This window comes from Podarcis raffonei, chromosome 18, assembly GCF_027172205.1.
Source record: "Podarcis raffonei isolate rPodRaf1 chromosome 18, rPodRaf1.pri, whole genome shotgun sequence".
Taxonomy (NCBI): Eukaryota; Metazoa; Chordata; class Lepidosauria; order Squamata; family Lacertidae; genus Podarcis; species Podarcis raffonei.
The window spans coordinates 815,290-832,020 of NC_070619.1; the positions used below are offsets into that span (position 1 = coordinate 815,290).

The 16,731-nt window shown below is 47.7% G+C and overlaps 1 protein-coding gene across 1 annotated transcript; it reads left to right on the forward strand.

Annotated features, from left to right (window-relative positions):
- The first annotated feature begins 11,962 nt into the window (after positions 1-11,962).
- On the forward strand, positions 11,963-16,464 carry LOC128405639 (cocaine- and amphetamine-regulated transcript protein-like). The gene is made up of 3 exons (XM_053372462.1): positions 11,963-12,161; positions 12,456-12,539; positions 15,324-16,464. Exons 1-3 carry the CDS (start codon positions 12,033-12,035, stop codon positions 15,429-15,431), a joined length of 321 nt encoding a protein of 106 aa, XP_053228437.1. The 5' UTR covers positions 11,963-12,032; the 3' UTR covers positions 15,432-16,464.
- The last annotated feature ends 267 nt before the right edge of the window (positions 16,465-16,731 follow it).

Here is a 16,731-nt window from a genome sequence, read left to right on the forward strand (position 1 = left end):
TCCCAGTGTCCGTTTTGCTCCGGAGCAAACGCGCGCCCGACCGAGCTGGCGAGACGCAGGATCTGTGCAACTCCCCGACTCAGGAAAGAAAGGCGCAGAGCTCTTCTCTCCTTTTTTGGCGGAGGGTTGGGGCCCGTCGGCGGCGAGTCGGACCCCCTGCCAAAGTGGGTGACGGGTCAGCCATCGGTCTGGCACGCGGCTTGACCCCGCTTGCACCCAGAGAGGATCCGGTTTTACAACCGCGCCGCGCAGGAGAGATGACTCAGCCCCGACTCAGCAAACCCAGCCCGGTTCGGATGGGGACAAAAAGTGCTGTTTTCGAGAGTGAATTATGTCTATGAGCAAGAGGAGATGTGATGGAGAAGGAGGAACCAGGACCGGCCGGGATCAGACCCACCCAACCCACCTCCCTGTCTCCAGCAGGGGACGGTTAGACGACCCCCGACCCCCCCAGAGACCTCTATTTCTTTATTTCATGAAATTTATGCACTGCAAAAAAATAAAAACATACCTCAAAGTAGTTTACAGGAAAGACAAAACCATAAAATTATTAATAAGAAGAATTAGTAAACTGGATCACTCAGTCAAAAGAGCATAATAATAATAATAAATTTTATTTATATCCCGCCCTCCCCAGCCGAAGCCGGGCTCAGGGCGGCTAACAACAATAAAACAATACAAAAGTACAACACAAACAACACTCTAAAATCATTCATTATAAAATTAATTAAATTCAAGCCACTGGCCACCATTGGGCCAGAGCTCCGTGAAGATTGCCGAGGGAGGGAGTCAGGCTGTGCCCTGGCCAAAGGCCTGGCGGAACAGCTCTGTCTTGCAGGCCCTGCGGAAAGATGTCAAGTCCCGCAGGGCCCTAGTCTCTTGTGACAGAGTGTTCCACCAGGTCGGAGCCACAGCCGAAAAAGCCCTGGCTCTAGTTGAGGCCAGCCTAACTTCTCTGTGGCCTGGGACCTTCAAGATGTTTTTATCTGAAGACCGTAAGTTTCTCTGTGGGGCATACCAGGAGAGGCGGTCCCGTAGGTACGAGGGTCCTAGGACGTATAGGGCTTTAAAGGTTAAAACCAGCACCTTAAACCTGATCCTGTACTCCACCGGGAGCCAGTGCAGTTGATATAGCACCGGATGAATGTGATCTCACAGCGAAGACCCCGTAAGGAGTCTCGCTGCAGCATTCTGCACCCGCTGGAGTTTCTGGGTCAGTCTTAAGGGCAGCCCCACGTAGAGCGAGTTACAATAATCCAGGCTGGAGGTGACCGTCGCGTGGATCACAGTGGCTAGGTCAGGGCGAGAGAGGTAAGGAGCCAACTGCTTAGCTTGGCGGAGATGGAAAAATGCCGCCTTTGTTATAGCTGCAATCTGCACCTCCATGGAAAGGGAGGTGTCAAAGAGCATGAGACTCAATCTGAGGGTTTGGGGTTCGATCCTCACATTGCACATTGCAGGGGGTTGGACTGGATGACCTTCAGGGTCCCTTCCGACTACCATTCTAGAAACTGAAGGAAATAGACTTATTAAGGCAGCAATTATAAGTTAAGCAACAGAAGAGGAAAAGCAGATAAAAACATGCTTCAGCTTTCTGAACCAGTGGGCAAAGGAGCTTTTAGCAGGCACCAAAAAGAGTCCAGTGAATGAGTCTGCCTGATGTCAATAGGCAGGGAGTTCCAAAGGTCAGGAGGAAAACAACCTCTCCAGTCAACATGGCAAGGTAGATTGCTCCTGGAGCTGGAGGATTGCTCAAAGAGTAAGGCTTGCTCCAAGAACAGAACAGGCCAAGAACCATCTGGCATCTCCAGGGAGCCCACAAGACGAAACACCGCTGGTCTGTTGACTCTCCCTGAGCCTGGGGGCTCTGGTGACTAAGGGCTGCTGGCAGGATTCTCCCTCTCCCACCATGGATTTGCCTTAAGGCCCCCCTGATGTAAAACCACCTAAAAACTGGTAGCCACACATCTTGTGGCAGTGAGTTCCATACATTTGTTGTAGGCGGCTTATTAATAATAATGATAATTTTATTATTTATACCTGCCCAAAGACATTGTGCACTTTGAACCTGCTGCTGCTCCGCATAATTGTCTCTCGCCCCCCCCCGAAAGTTCTAGGGTCACACAAAATAGAGAAGTTGATCTCTCTGATCTCTTTCACAGATTTTATGACCTATTTACATATCTGAGGTTGCAACTTAAAAATAAATTAAATTAAGGCAAGTGAGAAGCAGTATGGTTAGGGTGACAGCCTAGCAGTGGGCTCTGGGTTCAAATCCCTCCTGCCACATTGTTCATTGAATGACCAGTTATTCTTTTTTTAAAAAAGATATTTATTAAAATTTTCAAAATTAATACAGTAAGAATATAAAAAGTCAAAAAGAAAAAAAATACGAAAAAACAGAAAAAATACATAAAAATTAAAAACACATTAAGTTCACCAAAATTTACTTTCATTGACATATTTTCCCGACCTCCTCATACCTCCCCTTTTTGTATTCCAATTCAAGTTATTGCTTCAGCAAATCCTTAACCATAATTCTTAACCTAATAAATTAACATGTTATTATTTTACTTTTACTCTTTCATCCATTTCCTCAATTTATTTCTGCTAACCTTATTTTCCTTTAATTTAGTTCATTTAAAAAAACAAAACAATTTTACCTTATCCAAACGTAAACATCAATACTTATACATCAATACATATTCTTAAAACATTCTTTCTAAAGTCAACCCAAATTCCCTTCCACGAATTTCCTAAATTTCGTAAACATTACAAAAACAAAAATAAAAGCAAAACACATTATACTTATGTACCCTTTGGATTCCCAAACCCCACCCCACCCTTTCCCGGTTCCAGTCCCCAACAAATGTCCATCAGTCTTAATCTAATATTTAGCCTGGAGATCTCACATCCGAGGCTCTTAATTCTCTCTCAATTCCTCTCTGCTGGTTTTTTTGATAGTCCTTAAAATTAAACACCAACTCTCGGAGAAGCACTGGCCCTTCAGGATCCATGTTTCTTTCAACCAGTCCTCCATACTTAAAGGTGGAACCCAAATCTTGTTTCTTACTCCTTTCAAGTCCAAATGTCCCCAAGGCTCCAACCTCCACCTTGAACAAATTTATAATCCTTAGGTCTTCGGATCTCCACATAAGGAGATCTTTCCTTTCTTCAATCTCCAATTCAGGCCAGATTTTCCACATCAAATTCTTATTTTCCTTCATTACCATCATGTCAGCCCTCAAGTCCTCCTTCATCATCTGCAGCTCTTCAGGGACAACATATGTCTCCTTCTCCAAATTCTCAAAGTTGTCAAGTTTCTCTTTCTGTTCAGTTGAATAAACTTCCAGATTCAACTCCTTATCAGTTTCAATGATATTGTTTACAGTTGAGTCCAGAGTTGTAACATTTATAGCCAAAACATCAATTTCGCCTTGCAACTTTCCCAAGAGAACAAAGACTCTGTCCAATTCAGCCTGAATTCTCCCTTCTCCAGCCATTCTTGTAATGTCCCAAATCCCCCTCTAGAGGGATTTTGGTTTCTTAGTGTTCATTCCAATCCAAGTCCAAAAATCCAACTAGTTTGTATCAGTTCTTCCTTTCAACAAATTATAACAAAAATTGTAACATATATAACCAGCAGAAGCAACAGAAACAAAGTTCTCTTTTTCCGTTTTGACAGCTACTTTGACAGCTGTCAAACTCTTTAGTACCTCATCGACAGGCTCTCTCGCGGAACACCCCCGGGTCCGGGAGGGTGGCACTTCGGTTCCCAAAATTAGCTCTTTATTCTCCAGCAAAATTTCTTATACTGCCAAATCGTGAAATTAAAGTCTTTTACCAAAGAAGGAAAGAAGAAAAGGTTCTCTCGACCTTAGTTAGCAGGTCTTTGCTTTAACTTGTTTACAAGACGGGGAGGCAGACTTCCTTTTTACACCTTCCCCGATCGTGCCTAATTCTTAAAAGCATAATTTTCTTTACAGTACCAATTTCCGTAGTACTCACGGGTTGTTACTTTTAGAGTCCAATTGTTCAAAAGAAGAAGTCAGCGCTCTCCGACCATGGCAATGCGGCTTCACTCTGCAGGAGAAGCAGTCGACTCTCCACACCGTGCCACTCACCCCGTCCCCCGTTCCGAAGCCTTTAAAAAGGCTCCTTCGCGGGTCGGGGGGCGCAAATGGTGCCCGCCGAGTCACCAGGTTCACAGGCTTCAGCGCCTGTGATTTCTGAGGGTCCCCGCGTCGCCGCAGCGGCAAGACCCGGATCCTGCGGAGCCGATTCCCTCCGGAGCTCAGAGGGAATCCGCCATTAGTCGATGGCGCTAACCCGGAAGTCTCAAATGACCAGTTATTCTTTCCTCGCCTGACCTTCCTGGGGGGGGGGTGGGAGGACAAAGTGGTTGGAACCCCGACTCAGCAATGATGCTAACTAGACATGCAAATGATATTAAATTGAACAAATTTAATTAAGCGGATTTGCAGTACGTATTTATTTATGGGGACAATTTTGGGGTGGGTACAATGACTGGGGGTCGCGAGGATCAGCCGTGCACATGATGGGGACCAGAGAGCAGTTTTGCTGTGCACTCAGAGGCCCCCAGCAAACTCCAGAGGAGCGAGCCCGCCCTCTGGTGGCCAAGTGCAGGAGCAGCACCCACTGCCAGGAGGCAAATTAATACAGTAATTCCACCTTCTGCCACCCTCTTCCAGCAGCACAGAATGAGAGAATTGTGGGTCATCCAGTCCAACCCCCTGGGGTGCAGGAATCTCAGCTCAAGCATCCAGGACAGATGCCATCCAACCTGTGCTTAAAAAGCTCCAAGGAAGAAGAGTCCTGAACCTTCCTAGGGAGACCATTCTACTGTCGATCAGCTCTTGCTGTCAGAAAGTTCTTCCTGTTGTTTAGTCAGAATCTCATTTCTTGTCACTTGAAGCCATGGGTTCGAGTCCTACCCTCCAGAGCAGGAGAGAACAAGCTTGTTCCCTTTTCCACATGGCAGCCCTTGAGATGTTTGAAGATGGCTCTCAGTCTCCTCTTTTCCAGGCTAAACAACTCCTTCAACTGTTCCTCATAGGGCTTGGTTTCCAGACCCTGGATCATCTTGGCTTCCCTAGTCAATAAGGACTAGTCTCTTGAGAACGCTTGAGATTCCCAGGGTTGGGAAAGCCTTTTGTCCTTGTTATAATACTGCATAATGAGCACATTTAGTAAATAATGTTTTATTCTCTTAAACTTCTAGTTGCAATCTGATTTGAGACAACTAAATGTATATATTAATAACAATAATAATCTGAACTGAATTAATGGCCAGATAGGTCACCAACTGTTATGGTGTTACTAACCGTGCCTTGAACTTGGCAAATTGGCAAGCAGTGCATATCTCTGAGTGCAGCTGCTATATGCTGACCAGGCTGGGTTCCTGCCAGGAATTGTGCCGCTATATATATATATATATATATATATATATATATATATATATAATTATATATAATATAATTGTGGGATGCGGGTGGCACTGTGGTCTAAATCACAGAGCCTAGGGCTTGCTGATCAGAAGGTCAGCAGTTCGAATCCCCGCAACAGGGTGAGCTCCCATTGCTTGGTCCCTGCTCCTGCCAACCTAGCAGTTCGAAAGCATGTCAAAGTGCAAGTAGATAAATAGCGGGAAGGTAAACGGCGTTTCCATGCGCTGCTCTGGTTCGCCAGAAGCGGCTTAGTCATGATGGCCACATGACTTGGAAGCTGTCTGCGAACAAATGGCCTATAGAGCGAGATGAGCGTGCATCCCCAGAGTCGTTTCTGACTGGACTTAACTGTCAGGGGTCCTTTACCTTTACCTTTACCTTTACCTATTATTATAATTATTTATTACATTTTTATACCACCCTCTGCAGATCTCAGGGTGGCTCACAACATGAAAATACAAGATAAAAAAAATAACTACAAAAACAATAAAAACAAGAACAACCAATAACCCCCCCCCTACACATTTTAAAAAGGCACTGGATGTTAATCAGCAAAAGAACTGGAAGAAGAGGAATCATTTCAGCTGGTGCCTTGGGGAGAGTGTTCCACGAACAGGGAGCCACCATAGAAAAGGCCCCGTTCTCATGTGCCACCCTCTGGACCTCTCATGGAGGAGGCACATGAAGAAGGGCCTCAGAAGATGATCTCAGTGTCTGCGTCGGTTTATACAGGGAAAGATGGTCCTTCAGGTATTGTGGTCTTGAACCTTTTAAGGCTTCAGAGGTCAAAACCAGCACTTTGAACTGGGCCTGAAAACTAATTGGCAGCCAGTGCAGTTGGGCCAGGATCGGTGTAATATGCTCAAACAGTCTTGTCCCGGTCAGCAACCTGGCTGCTGAATTCTGCACCAGCTGAAGTTTCTGAACCGTCTTCAGAGGAAGCCCTACGTATAATGCACTGCAGTAGTCTAACCTTGAGGTTGCCAGAGCATAGACAACAGCAGGCTCTCTCTGTCCAGAGAGGGGTGTAGCTGGGCCACCAGCTGAAGCTGATGGAAGGCACTGTGGGCCACTGAGGCCACCTGAGCCTCGAGCGACAGCAAAGGATCCAGGAGGACCCCCAAGCTATGAACCTGCTCCTTCAGAGGAAGTGTAACCCCATCCAGAGCAGGCAATCTCCTGCCCATCTGGTCTAGGGAACCCCCCACTAACAGCCCCTCCAGCTTATCTGGATTGAGCTTCAGTTTGTTGGCTCTCATCCAGTCTGTGAGGCAAGACAGCAGTCCGGCCTGCAATTGTGGATGCCCTTCTGGCATTTGCCGGCCCCTGTGGGAAGAGGGAGCTGGACCCCCTTGCCCTGACCCGGCTGCTCCAGGCTCTTCGGGCTCCTCATGCTCGGATTTGCTGAAGGTTGATTACTGGGAACTGAGGGAACCTTCAAGATCTCCATGGGAAGATTCTTCCAAAGCGCCCAAAGGCTGGAAAAATAGCCGGCTGCTGCCCCTTGCTGTCTAAAATTGGCATTACAAGCTCACGAGATTCTCTGGCAGCAGTTTCCTCCGATGGAGCAAGGTTTAACATGCATCTATAATAGTGGCCCCATTTGCAACCTGCAATGTATTTCAAGCAGAATCTACTTGATATACAAACGAACATGAGTGCAAATGGATGCTTTAGTAGAAGTTCCTGCATTTCAGGGGGTTGGACTAGATGACCACTAGGGTCCCTTCCAACTCGTTCTATGATTCTATGAAAAAATGAAATGCAGGAGACAGATTAAATACATCACACAGTCAAAATAATTATTAAAGCCAGGCAGTTGCTGTGGTTGTTGTTAATTGAACCAGCTAGTTTCTTTCTCTTGGCCAGGGCAATCCAAAGAACCAACCAGCCAAACAGAGACCCGCCCCCACACACATAGATCAATGAAAACCAAGGGGGTCCAGATAGACTGCCTCTGGACCTGGAGGTTCCATAAGAATGCAAGAAAGAGCCTGGCTGCTGCATCAGGCCAGGATCCCCTTCTCACTGGGGCTGCCCAGATGCTCCACAGGGAAAGCCACTAACAGGATCCGAGCGCAAAAGCCCTTTACCCGCTCCTGGCCTGGGTTGCCCTTGTGAACAGACTGTGACCTAGTGCTACTGGCACCTCCCAGAAAGAGAAGCAACGGTTGCCCTCTCTGTCCTTCACTGCCACTGTTCTGGCTCAGATGATGCTCATCTCCCTGGTTGCTATGGCAACCAGAGACAGGGCAAGGCACCCCTGTGGAGTGAAGATGCTGGTTGCCACAGCAACAGCCCCAGCATCCTCACCTGTGGCTGGGGAGGATCCAGGTCCTGTGCCCTCTGAAGATGCAGCTGTATCGCTGTAGTTTAATAAAAAGCAGCACCTGTAACTGCCCTTGAGTTAATGTTTTTACACACACACACACACACACACATATGGAAAGGGGAAATTCTGAGGATTTTCTCTCTGAGAAGCAGGATGTCAGTTCCTTCGAACAGAACCAAATAAATGTCTTGGCAGTGGCAAAGTGTTTGCGCTTGGCATTTGAATCAGGGAGGCCCGACCCTGCTCTCTTACCCTCTTTCAGCCAAACCATTTTAAATGTACAATATATGCCTGGTGTGTTTTCATGCCTGGTGTGTTTGAACAGCCCATGTTTGTTCATTAATAAATCAGTTTAAATTGCTTAAGTTGCCGTTCTTAAAAAAAGAAGCGCTGTTGATCTGATTCCATTTGTGAATTGCTTCCTGTGTGATCTCTTGAAGTGACTTCAGAGTAAAGACATCAATGGCTTTAAAAAAATCCATATTTGAAAAAACATAGAATCTTAGGATTGTAGAGTTGGAAGGGATCTGCAAGGGCCATCTAGTCCAACCCCATGCAATGCAGGAATTGCAGCTATTTCCGGAAATATATCTATTGGTCTAACAATAAGGCGACAGTGAATGCATGTCCTAGTGAGAGACATCGCCCCATAAAAAATCAACATAAAATTTAAATCAAAGCAAGTCTCCATTGCCCTCTCTTTGCCACATCTGGGCTTCAGGTAGACATAGTCTTGGTGAGCGCATATTTTGGCTCTAGATTTCCACGGACTTTGCAGAAGGTTGTGGTGTGGTAATAAGTTGCTGGGATTCTTGGGAGGCGGCATTTGCTTTGAATGTGCAGTGTGTGCATGCATACACAATCTCAGTATCCTGTTTTTCGTAGATTCGAAGAGCTAGAAGGGACCCTGAGGGTCATCCAGTCCAACCCCCTACAATGCAAGAATCTCAGCTCAAGCATCCATGACAGATGCCTATCCAACCTCTGCTCAAAAACCTCCAAGGAAAGGAAGGAGAACCCACAGCCTCCGAGGGGCCCATTCCACTGTCAAACAGCTCATAAATTCAGAATCTCCTTTCTTGTCACTTGAAGCCATGGGTTCGAGTCCTACCCTCCAGAGCAGGATAAAACAAGCTTGCTTCCTCTTCCATGTGGCAGACCTTGAGATATTAGAAGATGGCTACCGTACCTCCTTTCATTCTCCTCAGCTCCTTCAACAGTTCCTCTTAGGCCGGGTTTCCAGACCCTTTATCATCTAGGTCACCCTCCTCTTCACATGTTCCAGGTTCAATTGTGGCAGCCATAATTGGACACACAGTATTCACCTTTTTTGCTGCAGCATCACACTGCCAGCAGACAGGCACTTATGGAGCCTCCAGGTCCAGAGGCAATCTATCCATGTTCCTTGGTCCTTTGGGGCATTTGGTCCCTGTGAGAACAGGAGGCTGGGCCAGATGGGTCCCCTTGGACCTGATCCAGCAAGCCCTGCTCATGTTCGTACATGCAGCACCCCCTCTACCGGTCACCTGCCTGCCCTTCCTTTTGCCTCATGCCCTCAGTCTGGACTCTTACACACCACCGTGGGCAGCCATCCATCCTGCCACTGCCCCGACAACCTGAGCCAGGATGAAGGGAGGTTCTGGGCTCTTCTTACCTGGAGGTTTTTAAGCAGAGCTTGGGTGACCATCTGCGCTGGATGCTTGAGCTGAGATTCCTGCCTTGCAAGGGGTTGGAGTGGATGACCCTTGAGGTCCCTTCCAACTCTACAATGTTGTGATTCTATGAAGCCTTCCGAATGGAGAGAAATCCAGCTTCTGACCCACTCCCCCAGCCACCTGGACCCACGAGGCATCTCCAAAGACCAGTGCGCTTTAGGGAGAAAAGCAACATGAAGCCCAGGCAATCTGTGACTCTTCCTCCTCCCTCCTTTCCGGCTGCTCAGACTCTCAACCGCCCCTTCAGGGTTTAACCTGCTCAGGGATTAAACTTTGCATGCGGTCAGGAGGCATTAATCCCCCCCTGCAATTCCTGGGATTCAAGAGCATGCGGCTGACGTCCCTATTTTCATTGGAGAAATATTGGAGGGTCTGGAGTTATGCAAAGGGAAGTTTTATAGGGAAGTTGTTTAATGTTTGATGCTTTATTATGTTTTTATATATGTTGGAAGCCACCCAGAGTGGCTGGGGAAACCCAGTCGGATGGGCAGGGTATAAATAAGAACATTACTACATTATTATTATTGTGGAATAGGATGTCCCCATTTCCATCAGGGAAATGTTGGAGGGTATGCGCTTGTGAGTCCCATTAAGATTGGACTCAGCAAATGTCCCTGCCTGCCCCCGCAACTGAGGAAGGATTGCACACAAACTTTCTCCATTTTTTAAATAGATGATGATGATGATAATTTATTATTTGTACCCCACCCATCTGGGCGGCTTCCAGCAAAGATCAAAAATACATTAAAATGTCACCATTAAAAACTTCTCACATATTAAAAACTTTTTACATCGAACCTGCCACCACTGATGCTCTCCGTTGGCCAGCAATGCCCCAATCCGTGCCTGCTTTTCAGTTTTAGAAGAGGGGCCCTCTAGGCCAGCACCCTGTCCTCACAGGGGCCAAGGGTCAAGATTCCCAGGGCCCAGGAATCCAGGTGGACTGCCTCTGGACCTGAAGGCTCCATTAGAAGAGCCTGGCTTTTGGATCAGGCCAGTCTTCCTGTTCTCTCAGTGGCCAGGCAGATGCCCCAAAGGGAAACCTATAAGCAGGATCTGAGCACGAGAGCAACACTCTCCCATCCTGCGGTTTCCAGACACGGATTCAGAAGCATCAATGCCTCTGTCTGAGGAGCCATCCTGGCTAGGAGCCCTCAAGAGCTCTCTCCTCTTCCAAAGCCATCCAGGTTGGTGGCCATTGCTGCCTCTTGTGGGAGAGAGTTCCACAGTTCAGCTCTGCACTAGGTGAAGAAATCCTTCCTCTTATCTGTCTGCATCATTGGATAGCTGCGAGTTCCAGTTTTACGAGGGAGCCTTTAAAATGCCGTTCAAAGTGCTCTGTGCAACCCAGAGGCTGTCACACTACCACCCTGGCAAAAAGACACCCAGCACCTGTGTTTGGCATTTTCTGTTTCCAAAGACACCCCAAAACAGAAGTCCAGGTCAAGAGAAGTCACAGTGCCGCTCTCTTCTGCCCTGGTGAGGCCACACCTGGAATACAGTGTCCAGTTCTGGACACCCCAGTTTAAGAAGGATGTTGACAAATGTCCTTCAGCAGCTGCAAAGTGCCCTGCCCTGATGCCAGCCGAAAGAGACCCTCCAAAGGTTCAGAGGTCAGGTAGGTGGGGGTTCTGAGCCTCTGAACGCAGCCAGAAGGTGCTGGGCTCTCCCTCAAGGGAGATTTTTCTACAGCGGTTGGGTGGCCACTGCAATTCCTGCATTGTGGGGGGTTGGGCTGGATGATTCTTGGGGTTCCTTCCAACTCTGCAATTCCATGATTCTAGGGTGCTCCCTGATTTTACAATATTAACACATTTATATGGTGCTTCCTGATTTTATAGTTTTAACACTTATCTGTTGGGTTTCTCCTGCCCTGCTCCAGAGGCCCCAGTGGTCCCGTGGTGGACAAATAGCTGGAGCAATTAAAATCGCTTGGCCCCTGAGTGAGGCTGGAGGTGTTCAGGTCTCCTTCAAACTCTCAGCATGATCTAATTTATTGCATTTGGGGTGGGTGGAGGAAAAAACCTCGCCACAATCCTATTTCTCTGTGGACTCTAATTCCCCTTGATGGACATTTATTTACTTTAGAATATTGGGTGACCCAGCCATGACGCAGTTGGAAACCCTTCAAAATGACCCCATTGTGTGCGTGTTTTGGGGGTGGAGGAAGAGGGGGCCTCTGGGCATTCAATTACATCCTGCCAACCTCCTGGGGGAAACTTTTGCAATTATCTCCTTTGAGTCAACACGGCTGCTTGAAAAATTCATGGCACCCAAAGGGGCAATTCTCCTGCGGGTGCAAATTGGGTGACATGGGGTTGGCGTTGAGGTCTGTCTCCAAAATGCAAGGTCCACCCACACCTCTTCCCAAGACAAGCCCCCCTAAAAAGTGGGGGGGGGGAGAAAACCAGACACGCCAATGGGGCTTTTTGCAAGAGGGATGGAAATCTCAGCCGGGGTTATAAAGCCTTCTCTGCTGGCCAGGAGGAGAAGGCAGTCGGGTCCTGGTTCAGCACAATGGCCAGCTCCAAGCTGCCCATCCTCTGCATAGGGTGCGTCCTCTTGCTTTTGGGGGCCAGAGAAGAGGTGGTGGGACTCCGGGGGGCCGGTGTGGGTGCCCAGGAGAGCCAGGAGGAAAAGGAGATGGTAAGCTGGGAAAGTGATCCTTGCTGGTGGGGCGGAACAGGGAGGGTAAGCAAGTTGCTCAGGGCAGGGGGATCAGGTGGGAGAGCAAGAGACTCTGAATCTCAGGGTCGCGGGTTCCAGTCCCGTGTTGGGCAAAATATTCCAGCAGGGGGTTGGGCTGGATGATCCTTCAAAGTCCCTTCCAACTCTGCAATTTTTGGATGTCCAAATCTTCAGCTCCTCTGCGCCCCTTCAGCTCCTGGCGGGCCTGTTTTACACTTCTCTGAGCAATGCTGCTCCCCTTTTGCTCTGCAGATTGGAGCCCTGAAAGAGGTTCTGGAAAAGCTGAAGAACCACCAGCTGCCGTCCATTGAGAAAAAGCTGGGCTGGGTGCCCTCCGTAAGTATTCTCAGACTTGCATTATGAATTGTTCTGAATTATTATGCCTCCACTGCCCTGCTGGACGTCTTTGGGAGAAGAAAAGGCTCAGGAGTGAACCCTCCACAAATCCAGAGTGGAGTCCCTAAGGCGGTTGGATGGCGCCTTCTATGCCTCCTCCCGACAACTCCTGCAGCCCAGCTGGTGCCCAATGTCTTGCTCTGCTTTCCTTTCCTTTGGGCCATATCAGCGAGGCTGAGATGACGTCTTGTCATCTGGGCAGCCCAGGACCTCCAGACACACAGCCCAGGCTTGTGCCCCGGGGAGGACACATCGGGGCTAACACAGGGGTTTGACTTCACCCCTTGAGAGGCACACTCCATTGTCTCTCAAGACAGATGGATCTCTCTCTCTCTCTCTCTCTCGGTAATTAACCATTTATCTATCCATTTAACTATTTTACTAATTCTTTAGCTCACACATTCTCAAACTGTAGTCTGAGGAGCAGAGGTGTGTGTGTGTGTGTGTGTGAGAGAGAGAGAGAGAGAGAGAGAGAGAGAGAGAGAGAGAATGACTGACAGATGCCAACAATATGCTAGTTCTGCTCTGTAGATGCTTTAGTTGAATTAGGGGACACCCAGTAACTGCCCTGGGCCTGCTTTAAAGCTGGGCTAGGAACTGGACAGAACAGGGCAGAGCTGGCATGTTGTTGGCATCTGTCAGTCATTATTATTTCTTCACACACAAACTACAGTCTGAGAATGTGCCAGCTAGAGAATTAGTTAAAATGGTGAAATGGATAGATAATTGCCAGACGCTTGGATTTTCCCGGACATACATGGAATACTGAGGTCGGCAGCAGTGTTCAGGCAGAAACCGGAAAAAATGTCGGGAAAATCCGGATGTATGGCAATCCATGTCTGCAGTGCCATTTTCCCATAAAAACTAATAAAAATTCCACAATTTTTCTGTCCAAATTTCACTGTTTGAAATACGGCACCCCTACAGAAAGGCCCTGGGTGCAAGAAGGCAGATTCCACCCAGCTCTCCATTGACTGATTAGGGCTGGGCGTTAGAACGTCCAAAACTGGTTTCAAATCCATATTGTGATATTGGTTTCATAATTTTTGACCTGGCAATATATTGTGAATCACGTGCCATGTGCTATGTAAAAATCACAATGTGGGGAAAACTGAAGCCAGCCAGTGCTTCTTTCAGACATCGTGATAGATTTGTACATTGCAATACTGAGCCGAGTTGTTTCTGTTAATTATTTTAAACAACCATCAGAACATAGTGCTCATGTCCACTGACTCCCATCCAGCCTTCCATGGTGCTCTTTTCTATAATGTATATGACGGGTGAAATGTATTTAGAAGCTTTATGCTCCTTTAGTACTTCTATTTTACCCCTTAAATGCGTTAATTCTAAATCATTTAACTACCAATTCTCATCTGTTGCTAGACTTTAAATCCTGCATATGTTTTAACATAACCAGATTCTACAAAATATTTCCATTCTTCAAGGAATTTTTCCTCATTATTTCATTCTCAGAGTTAGTCTAGCCATCTCAGATTAGTCCATCATCTTCATAAGCCAATTTTCTTTCGCTGGGACTGCCTCTTCTTTCCATTTTTGCATGTATCCTTGCTGCCATCGTAACATACATAAACAGATTAAATAATTCCTTTGGAAGCTCTGGTCTAACAAAAAAAGCCTCAGGTTTCACTTTAAACATTTTAAAAAACTCATTATAAATCATTTCCCAATAGCCTTTCTGCGGGGGCACCACCGGTCGGTGATATATGATGATGTTGGAAGGGAGCCTGCAGGTCACCTAGTCCAACCCCTGCAATGCCAGAATAAACCAGATATCCCCCAGCCCTGTTGACCACCTGCCTCTGATGCAGCGGGTGGGGGACACCCCTCTTGCCACAACCCCCACCCCACCCCCACCCCCAACACCACAGACTTTCCCAGGAACAGCTGCACATCCCTGCATTGCAGGGGGTTGGACTAGAGGACCTCAGGGTCCCTTCCAACTCGGATTCCGTCTCTTGAATTCAGCCACTTATTATTGAGAGGAAGTGTGTGGAACAGGTCTCAGTGTTTCATAGAATCATAGAGTTGGAAGAGACCACAAGGGCCATCGGGTCCAACCCCCTTTCGATTTCTGGGAATGGAGTTGAGAGACGACCTAACCTGGGGAGAAAACAGCAAAGACCTGATGAAGAGAGCACAGCAGAGGTTATATTTTCTGAGAATCCTCTGGAAAAATAATCTCTCAAAGGACCTGTTGATGGCATTTTACCATTGGAATGTGGAGAGTGTATTAACTTGTGGTCTGGGTGTGTGGTTTGGGAGCAGCACGGTCAGGGAAAAAACAATGCTGTCCAGGGTTGTAAAGACTGCGGAGAGAATAATTGGGTGCCCTCTTCCCACCTTGGATCAAATCTATGCTTCCAGTTGCTATAAGCTGCAGAGATAGTGCAGGATAGTGCGCACCCCAGAAATGATCTCTTTCAGCTTCTGGCTTCTGGAAGAAGGTCCTGGGTTTTAAAGACTAGGACTAGCTGCCTGAGAAACAGTTTCTATCCAAATGCGATTTTGGTTTTAAACGCAGTGTAAGGTAGTCTCTGTGGGAGTATATTGTATTTAATTATGGGGTATCAGAGTTTTTAGGGGGCTAACCAAGTTGGGATAGCAGACTTGTTGGTTTTGAATGTCTGATGTAGATTTTTTCAATTTTATTGCTCCATATGGGACAATGACAATAAAGATTACCGTATCTCTCCCACTTTGCAGTGTGATGCCGGGGAGTCCTGTGCCGTCCGGAAAGGGGCGCGCATTGGCCGGCTGTGCAGCTGCCCTTGGGGGACATCGTGCAACCTGCACATCCTGAAGTGCTTGTGACGAAGAGGAAACGGAATGGGGAGGGGGAACACAAGTTTTTGGACAAAAGGAAGCCTTTGCTCCCCCCCCCATAAGCCAAATCAGCAGCTGGGGCAACTGCAGCACCCGAGTCTTGATGTGACCCAGGAATGGAGCTTGCAAAGCCAGAAAGGTTCATTACACAGACAGGCCGTTGGGGGAGTCCATTTAGCTATTGTCTACACTGACTGGCAGCAGCACCAGCAGCTCTCCAGGGTTTCAGCCTCAGGGGTGCTGCAAGTCTAACCTGATGATGCTGTAGTGTAGAGAGTTGAACCTGGGACCTTCTGCAGACAAGACTGCTGGACTGAAACCTTTCCCTCAAAAATAAAGCTCCATGCAGGAGGAGACAGCAACAACATCCCTGGGCCACCCAAACGCCACTTAAATAGAATCACAGAGCTGGAAGGGACCCACTGGGGTCATCCAGCCCGTAAGGCCACTTCCTCAGCTCCTGTTTGGATCATCCCTTTGTCGTCATGAGGACTAGAATCCCATTTCACTTATTTGAGGAGCAAGAACAGCTGCTCTGCATGCAGAAGGTTTCTAGCTTCAATGCCCAAGAGCAGCATCTCCAGGCAGGGCAGGGAAAGACCCCCCTCTGCCTGCAACGCCAGAGAGCTGCTGCCAGCCAGTGCAGGCAACACTGAACCCGATGAGCAAATGTCCCCATTAGGAATACTTCTAATTGCCGGGATCGGCTCCCCCTGAAAATCTTCTGCTCTCAGAGCCACAGAGAGAAGAGTCTGCTGCGGATTCGGATGCGAACAAGAGAGGGCAGCAAAAACGAGGCCAACTCCTTATGCATTCCTTCCAGGGATAAAGCAATTTATCTGCATTAAAAGCTCCCCCCCCCCGTCCAAGGGGTGGGAATTTTGGGGAGCATCTCCAATCCCCCCAGCAGGGAGCAGCCAAAGATTTTCCCATCCTCCAAGCTCAATTGTGACCTGCTGAGTTTAGGGCAAAAATGGGGTGTTGTTTTTTAATAGCCCGAGAAAATAATAATAAAAGAGTTTCAGGCAGTGTTGGTTTATTTGTGTCTGTGTTGGTGGGGGAGCAGACAATTTGGGGGTCCCCGTTTGAGGAAGGCAAAAAAGGACTGATATCTAAAGGTGTGAGAGTTATAAAGGCCAGAGAGAGTTCTGCCAAAAAACAAAGCTTGTGGCCTCTCCTTTGAAGCCGAGGTTGGAGGGCCACCTGTCAGGGATACTTCAGCTGAGATTCCTGCATTGCAGGGGGTTGGACTAGATGATCCCTGAGGGTCCCTTCCAACTCTATGATT

What these genes read in the sequence shown, in the direction of transcription:
- LOC128405639 (XM_053372462.1), top strand. Translation starts at nt 12,033, where the DNA reads ATGGCCAGCTCCAAGCTGCCCATCCTCTGCATAGGGTGCGTCCTCTTG. An exon ending in GCCAGGAGGAAAAGGAGATG is followed by an intron (nt 12,162 to 12,455) that starts GTAAGCTGGGAA and finishes TTTGCTCTGCAG; the next exon opens with ATTGGAGCCCTGAAAGAGGT. An exon ending in AGCTGGGCTGGGTGCCCTCC is followed by an intron (nt 12,540 to 15,323) that starts GTAAGTATTCTC and finishes CCCACTTTGCAG; the next exon opens with TGTGATGCCGGGGAGTCCTG.